Source organism: Cebus imitator, unplaced genomic scaffold (assembly GCF_001604975.1).
Source record: "Cebus imitator isolate Cc_AM_T3 unplaced genomic scaffold, Cebus_imitator-1.0 Scaffold321, whole genome shotgun sequence".
In the NCBI taxonomy this organism is placed as follows: Eukaryota; Metazoa; Chordata; class Mammalia; order Primates; family Cebidae; genus Cebus; species Cebus imitator.
This window is the reverse complement of record NW_016107636.1, coordinates 1,821,690-1,830,011: the sequence shown is the minus strand read 5'-3', so window position 1 is coordinate 1,830,011 and position 8,322 is coordinate 1,821,690. Positions and strand designations below refer to the sequence as shown.

Here is an 8,322-nt window from a genome sequence, read left to right as displayed (position 1 = left end):
TCGCTCTGTCACCCAGGCTGGAGTGCAGTGGCGAAGTCTTGGCTCACTGCAATGTCCGCCTCCTGGGTTCAAGCGATTCTCCTGCCTCAGCCTCCTGAGTAGCTGGGATTACAGGTGCAGCCCACCATTCCACCATGCCCAGCTAAGTTTTGTATTTTTAGTAGAGACAGGGGTTTCACCATGTTGGTGATTTCAAACTCCTGATTTCATGATCCACCCACCTCGCCCTCCCAAAGTGCTGGGATTACAGGCGTGAGCCACCACGCCCGAAAGACACTGAACCTTTCCATGCGTAATATAGCTTCATTTTTTTCTTCTATTTTCTTTTTCACTCATGCTGGCAGCCAGCTATCACATTGATTCTATGATGCTATTAATGGGTTACAGGCAACAGGTTTGTTGTTGTTTTCTTTTTTTTTTTTGAGACAGGGCCTAGCTCTGTCGCTCAGGCTGGAGTGCAGAGGTGTGATCATGGCTCACTGCAGCCTTGACCTCTTAGGTTTGGGCAGCCCTCCCACCTCAGCCTCTGAGCAGCTAGGACCACAGGCACACACCACCACACCTGGCTAATTTTTTAATTTTTTTTTTGTAGAGACAGGGTCTTACCCTTTGCTCCAGCTGGCAGTCAACAGTTTTAAAAACTGTAGTAGTTGCCACACTTAGCTGGGTATCAGAATTGCCTTAAATGGGTGTTAAAACTGCAGATTTATCCCCACCCTCAATTTAGGCCTATTGGAGCTGAAATTCTAGAACTGTGTCTGAAGTTTTTTTTGTTTTGTTTTGTTTTGTTTTGAGATGGAGTCTTGCTCTGTCACTCAGGCTGGAGTGCAGTGGCACAATCTGGGCTCACTGCAACGTCTGCCTCCCAGGTTCAAGTAATTGTCATGCCTCAGCCTCCCAAGTAGCTGGACTACAGACACATGTCACCCATGCCCAGCTAATTTTTGTATTTTTAGTAGAGATGGGGTTTCGCTATGTTGGCCGGGCTGGTTTCAAACTCCTGACCTCAGATGATCCACCTGCCTCTGCCTCCCAGAATGCTAAGATTACAGGCGTGAGCCACCATGCGCAGCCTCTGAAGTGTATTTTTAAAAAGCTCCGTAGAGCTTCCCGTGTTCAGTCTGTGTTTATAATAGGTGCTACACAAGCATGTAAATGAGTGAAATCATAACCTGAAAGGCCTCATGTAACATTTTAAATACATTTTCTGTCTTTTAACGCAGGGATACACCAACATCAGCTGGACCAAACTCTTTCAATAAAGGAAAGCATGGGTTTTCTGATAACCAGAAGCTATGGGAGCGAAATATAAAATCTCATCTTGGAAATGTCCATGACCAAGACAATTAAATGATGTTTTGAAATTGGGGCGTGGGGTGGGTGTAAAGTTAAAAGGAACAGTTTCCTTTTTTAAAGAGTGGTATAAGACTATCTTTGGAGCCGCTTTTTTTTTCTTTTTCATTTTTTTAAAAGATTGAGTGGTACACTAATAAATGAGAGTTTGAAATTAGAGGTAATTTATGTTTTATATACGGATTTCAAGACATTTGCTAATTTTGTAGTTTCATGTGATTAGTTTCCAAAGGCTACAGATAATAAAGAAATCAGAAATGGTACCTTTTTAAGAATTGCATATTTTTTTAGACACAACTATTAGCACATTAAGAGGGAAGCAAAAAGTTATTGTCTATTTAAAACTGCAAGCAGTTACCCTCAACTCCCTTATTACGTAAACTTGTCTGGCTCCCAGGAACAGCCTTATAGAGAGAGGGAGTATTGTATTGGGAGGAAGATGTTAATGAACTATTGACTGAAAGTAAATTTAGATCAAATTGAAATACAGCTTTTTTCCTTATGGGCATTTGTTTTGTTTCAAGTCATCATAAACTAGGTATTGCATTGCTGTCAGTGGATACAGACGCTTAGCTCTTAAAAGAATTTTTTTTTAATGTAAACTGTTGAATATTTGAACTAGCCCACTTCACCTTAATGGGTCTTGTCTATCTTCATAGTCTTCAAAAAAAAACCCATTTGCTACCAAAGTAAATCAGTATTTTGAATGTGCTTCTCTTGTTTTTTATTAGCTAGTTCCTGTAAGCATTTCCACCAGAACTTGAGGCAAATCATAAGGAAGCTGTTTCTTTTAAAATACAAACCACCACCAAAAACTTAAATGTACATATTGCTTAAGTATTTGGCTGTTTTTATTTTTTAAAAGGTATCAACACCAAAAAAAAAAAAAAACATTAACATTGTATGAAGATGGAAAACAAGAAGATGCACTTTCTGTTACTTTGTCTAAGGATTTAAATTACTGACTTGTGAAATCCAATTTGAAATGAACTTAACTACCGGCTTTCTTACTAGTAAAATTATATTGTTTATTTTAAATGTATACATATTGACCAATGGCCTCTCAAAAAGCACATTTTAGATACTGAAATAGAAAGAAAGAAAATGCATCTTCAAACATTTTTTGGAATCTCACCACATATACTTTGTTAGATTTGTGTATTGTAGGGTGTTTGTTTTTGTATTTTTGTATTGTATATGAACTTTTTTTTAATGTGACAGTTAAACACATCTTTAAAAGCATAGTCACAGACAAAAGAAACATACAGTATAAAAATTTTTTTGAAAACTCCTACAATATTGTATTTGGAGGCAGCTTCAGTCTGTTTTATTGGTGGTAACTGCTCGCCGAGCTCTTTCACTTGGTAATAACTTCAGAAAAGAAGGCTGTGTATGTTCCTAACACTTTGTTCACTAGCATTTAAGTTTAGAATAAGCCCCAAGTAAAACAATGGAAATGTATATAGAACTCTTAGTTCTGACATGATTTAATTATATCAAGATACATGAATTTAACTTACTTTGATGTAGGCAGACTCTGTTTTTGTCCATTTTCCTGTTTGTTAAAATAACATACCTCTCCTACATATTCTTTTCTTGACCCAAATGAAATATTAACCTAAGGTCAAGCTGGGAGAGAGAAACGACTGAGATGAATGTCTTTACTAAAATACCAATAAATTTGTCAAACTCAATAATGTGTTTGTTTTCTATTCCATTTAATAATTGCTTACTGGTTTTCGTTCTTGAAGTTGAGACAAATGTTGAGTGTTGCTCTTCTTCATATTGTTGACCAAAGTAACGGGGGATTTAAAATTTTGAGTTACTAGCGTCTCCCTAGCTCAGCACCTAGCTCTACAGCATTAAAGAATGTCAGACTGAAAAAGATGTAAACCTCCTCCAATGCCAAAGGATTGTCTGTCCTGTGCTTTAGAAAATCTTGCCAAAAGGCCGGGCGCGGTGGCTCAAGCCTGTAATCCCAGCACTTTGGGAGGCCGAGGTGGGTGGATCACGAGGTCAAGAGATCGAGACCATCCTGGTCAACATGGTGAAACCCCGTCTCTACTAAAAATACAAAAATTAGCTGGGCATGGTGGCGCACGCCTGTAGTCCCAGCTACTCGGGAGGCTGAGGCAGGAGAATTGCCTGAACCCAGGAGGTGGAGGTTGCGGTGAGCCGAGATCGCGCCATTGCACTCCAGCCGGGGTAACAAGAGCGAAACTCCCTCTCAAAAAAAAAAAAAGAAAATCTTGCCAAAGCCTTTTTTTAACAGTCGCTAAGTATTAGAAGTTTTTTTTGTTTTTGTTTTGAGACAGAGTCACACTCCGTTGGGCAGGCTGGCGTGCAGTGGTGAGATCTTGGCTCACCGCAACCTCCACTTTCTGGGTTTAAGCAATGTGTCAGCCTCCTGAGTAGCTGGGACTACAGGCGCATGCCACCACACCCGGCCAATTTTTGTATTTTTAGTAGTGATGGGGTTTCGTCATATTGCTCAGGGTAGTCTTGAACTCCTGACCACAGGTGATCCACCCACCTCAGCCTCCCAAAGTGCTGGAATTACAGGCGTGAGCCACCGCATCTGGCCTAGAAGCTGTTCTTTTACCTTTGTCTTCTGTCTACTAACCCTACCTAAGGATTTAAGACCATAAAGAAAAAGTAATCTTAATTACTTCAAATACTTGAAGTTTCTTTCTACCCTATGCTTCCGTCTCCTCCTCTGGGCTTAAATATCACCACTTGATAATTTATTGATATATATATATATATTTTTTTTTTTTTTTTTTTTGAGACAGAGTTTCGCTCTTGTTACCCAGGCTGGAGTGCAATGGCGCGATCTCGGCTCACCGCAACCTCCGCCTCCTGGGTTCAGGCAATTCTCCTGCCTCAGCCTCCTGAGTAGCTGGGACTACAGGCACGCGCCACCATGCCCAGCTAATTTTTGTATTTTTAGTAGAGACGGAGTTTCACCATGTTGACCAGGATGGTCTCGATCTCTTGACCTTGTGATCCACCCGCCTTGGCCTCCCAAAGTGCTGGGATTACAGGCGTGAGCCACCGCGCCCGGCCCAATTTATTGATATTTTTAAACTCAGTTTGCCTTCTTTGCATTCTCTGCGTTGTCAACACGTAGATGTCCAAACTTCATTTCTTTGGTTATCATGAATTTTTAAGACAACATAATGGTTTTCTTTCATTTTGTATCACTTCTTTGCTAACCATTCCCTCCCACGCGGTTGGTACAGCTTTTTCCTTTAGCTTTCTCTACTTGACAAGAGCTTGTCAGATATTTCCCTTTTAGAATATATTTTAATGTTTTTGTTTTTTTTCTTTTGGAGACTCAGTAGCTCTGTCACCCAGGCTGGAGTACAATGGTGCAACCTCGCCTCAGTGGACCCTCCATCTCCCAGCTCAAGCGACCTCTAGCCTCAGCCTCTTGAGCAGCTGGGACTACGGGTGCATGCCACCGCACCTGGCTGATTTTGTGTTTTTTTGTAGAGATAGGCTTTCACCATGTTGCTCAGGCTGTTCTCAAAACTCCTGGGCTCCAGCAATCTGCCCACCTCGATCTCCCAAAGTGCAGAGATTATAGGCACGAGCCACCCGCACTTCGCTAGAATATACAGTGCTGCTGCTTACCAGGTCAGGTCCTAGTAAATGGAAAAGTTGAACTACGTCGTAGAATTAAGATTCATTTCTAGTTTGACTAATAAATGAAGACTATGAGTTTCAAGGTTTTTTCTAAGTTTTTTTAGGTTTTGTTTGTGTGAGCAACATGGCTGTTTATTTACCCAGGTGCGGGAAGGCTGAGTCTGGAGAGAGTCAGCGGAGGGCAGTGGGATAGGAGTTGGTTTTATAGGTTTGGGGTAGGCAGTGGAAAGTCACAGAAGTTACAGTTGAGGGCGGTTTTTACAAGCTGAGAGGGGGTCTTAGGGTCTGGAGTCACGAGGTTGACCAAGGTGAGTTGCAAAGTCCAATGGCCTTATCAGTTGACGAGGGAATAAGGAACAATAGAGAATGCTTCAAAGTTAATGAGGCGCTGCAGGGATCGATCATTCTTCCTCTTTTCATGGTCTTCCAGTTACTTCAGATTTTCTAGTTCCAGGAGGCCACCTGTGGTGTTCGTGCGGGTCACGGGGGTCTCCATGGGGCCTGACTTGGCGTGTGGCCTATGGTGCAGCCAGTTAGCCTAGAAGACCTTACATTCCTGTCTTTTTATATTAGTAATATAAAGGAAAAAGAAATGAAGAGTGGAGGGCAGTGGAATATTAGGAAGGCCACACAGAGGGGTGATAGGGCAATGTTTTTCAGGGCTTCTTTGAGCGGGATTGGGGAAGGCACGGAAACCTAACAATGGGAAAGAATTTAGACTGCTGGGAGATCTCAGGGCAAGGGATGGTATTGTGGGGTTGTTAGAAGGAGCATTTGTCTTATTGACTGATCGGTTAGCACTTATATATAATTTTGCAGGAATTGAGAGATTAATCAGAAAACACAGGGTTCAAATAAGAGAAGGAGAAAGGTATCAGAGGACTAAGGATTGGAAGAAGCCATGACACCCTGTTAGAGAGTGTCCAGCCAGCTCCAGAATAACCGTTTGTCTGATTAGTGAGCTTGTGGGCTCTGTCTTTTAATCTATTGATGGCATCAATAGATTAAAAGGCCAGACTGGTTTACATAAAAACAACATTCTTCAGGCCGGGTGTGATGGCTCACGCCTGTAATCCCAGCACTTTGGAAGGCTGAGGCGGGTGGGTCACAAGGTCAAGAGATCGAAATCATCCTGGCCAACATGGTGAAACCCCATCTCTACTAAAAATACAAAAATTAGCTGGGCGTGGTGGCGCACCTGTAATCCCAGCTACTCAGGAGGCTGAGGCAGGAGAATTGCTTGAACCTGGGAGACGGAGGTTGCAGTGAGCCGAGATCAAGCCATTGCACTCCAGCCTGGCACCTGGCAACAGAGCAAGACTCTCTCTCAAAACAAAAACAAAAACAAATTCTTCATTTAGGAATAGGCAAAGGCCTCCTTTTTCAGCAGTCAGTAAATCCAGACCTCTGCAGGTTTGGAGGAGAAATGCAGCTAGGGAATTTACTTGAGCTTGAAGAAGGGATCGTGACTAATTCTGCAATGCTAGCAGAGAAATCATTAGAGAGGCTACAGAAAGTGATGATTGAAGTGGTAGGGCCTGCTATCCCTGTGCCGAGTGCAGTAGTAATTCCTAACCCTACAAGTAAGGGGATCGATGGAATGACTTGCTTGTGTCGTGTCGGGACCGCAAGGGGAACGGGGGCTTCTGTCTGAATTTCAGGAGTAAGGAAAACTAGGGGTCAAGTGCCTCTCCAGTTGGTAGGAAGACAGATGTAAGAAGAAGAACCACAGAGGACAAAAGTCTTTGGATTAGACAGAACTGGAAGTGTAAACTGAAAAGGTGAGAAAGTGTTCTAAGGGGGCTGGGGCTTTGGACCGAAATGCAAAGGAAACCGGCAAGGGCTGCGGCTGTTGAAGGTTGTAGCGGGGCTTGGTAGGGTAAGTGTGTGGAGGGAGAGCTCTGGTCTTCATGGTGTATGAGGAAGCGTGTGGTAACCACTCACTTTCATGAACAAGATTGGGTGTACGCAGACAGTAAGAGGGATCTGGAGGAGGGTCTGATGAAGGGGAGGGCAGCCAGGAATGGAGTGAGAGACAGGGTGAACGACTACCTAGGCAAAGCTTGAAGTTTATTTGCCAATCTTGTGTAGGGGAAAATTCACAGGCTGATATGTAGGAAAAAGGGGGGGTCTGAGAAAGCCGTGAGGAGTATTGGAGCGGCAGATGGAACACTGAGATGTGATTGTTTTGAGGATGGACTTCCATGGTGGAAGAGAAATCAGGGTTTTAAAAGACGAGCCAGGGGCTGGTATTCTGCACAGAAGCAGTCATCAAAGGATGAGAAGGTAGGGTGAGCTTGTGAGGCGGGGAGGAGGAGCATGGAAGGGAAGGCTGGCCTAACTGACACCAGACTTGGGCAGGTGTGAGAGGCCTGGGGGCCTTGCTGTCAATTCCCACAACAGTTACGGAGGCCAAGGAGACAGGTCCTTGGAAAGAAGGCAGCGTGGAGTGGGTGGCCCCGTGTTGATTAAGAAGGGAATGGACTTACAATCCACTGTCAGTTACCTGAAGCTCACGGTCTGTGACAGTCCAGGGGCCTTCCAAGATGTTTGGGCAGCATCAGTCTCCAGCCACCACGACAAGGAACAGCGATGTGAGCCGGACAGTCTGATTCTCAGTAGGGACCCCGCGCAGACTGGGCAGGGCTTAGGAGGAATTGCAGGCTGTGGGCATTCCTTGGCCCAGTGGCCAGGTTTCTGACACTTGAAGCAAGGTCTGGGAGGGGCAGCTGGACGCTGCACTCTGCACACTTTGAAGTCTTTGTGAGTGGGTGGTGTGGGGGCGTTTGTCTTACAACAGAGGAAGGCAGGGTTGATTAATTCCTATTGTGGGTTGTGGGGTTTGAGGGCCAGATTTTAATTTCTTTTTTTTTTTTTTTAGAGACAGGGTTTCACCATGTTAGCCAGAATGGTCTTGATCTCCTGACCTGGTGATCCACCCACCTCGGCCTCCCAAAGTGCTGGGATTACAGGTGTGAGCCACCGCGCCCGGCCTGGATTTTAATTTCTATAGCTTTTTTAATGTCAGGGGCTGATTGGGTGATAAAATGGATATTAAGCATTCTTCTGGGGTGAGCGTAGAAGGATGACGTTTAAGTCACTCCAGGTGAGATTATAGGACTGGGTTAAGTATCGGAGCTCTTGTATATATTCAGTAGGGTGTGATGAAAAAGGAGCCTAACCATTGGTCGATTTGGGAAAGGTCGGATGAAGAGAAAGGCACGGCCGGGCGCGGTGGCTCAAGCCTGTAATCCCAGCACTTTGGGAGGCCGAGGCGGGTGGATCACGAGGTCAAGAGATCGAGACCATCCTGGTCAACAT

General features: G+C 44.1%; 1 protein-coding gene across 5 annotated transcripts in view; it reads left to right on the top strand.

Annotated features, from left to right (window-relative positions):
• The window catches only part of LOC108286488 (PEST proteolytic signal containing nuclear protein), a 20,320-nt gene extending 17,273 nt beyond the window's left edge, over window positions 1–3,047 (top strand). For all 5 annotated transcript variants that reach the window (XR_005196308.1, XR_005196309.1, XM_017504340.1 and 2 more), the window contains one exon: window positions 1,224–3,047. Coding sequence is in view for 3 of the 5 variants with exons in the window: in XM_017504340.1 (XP_017359829.1) it covers window positions 1,224–1,350 (127 nt within the window). In the remaining 2 variants the exon portion in view is untranslated. The remainder of the gene's footprint in view (window positions 1–1,223) is intronic.
• Window positions 3,048–8,322: the final 5,275 nt, after the last annotated feature.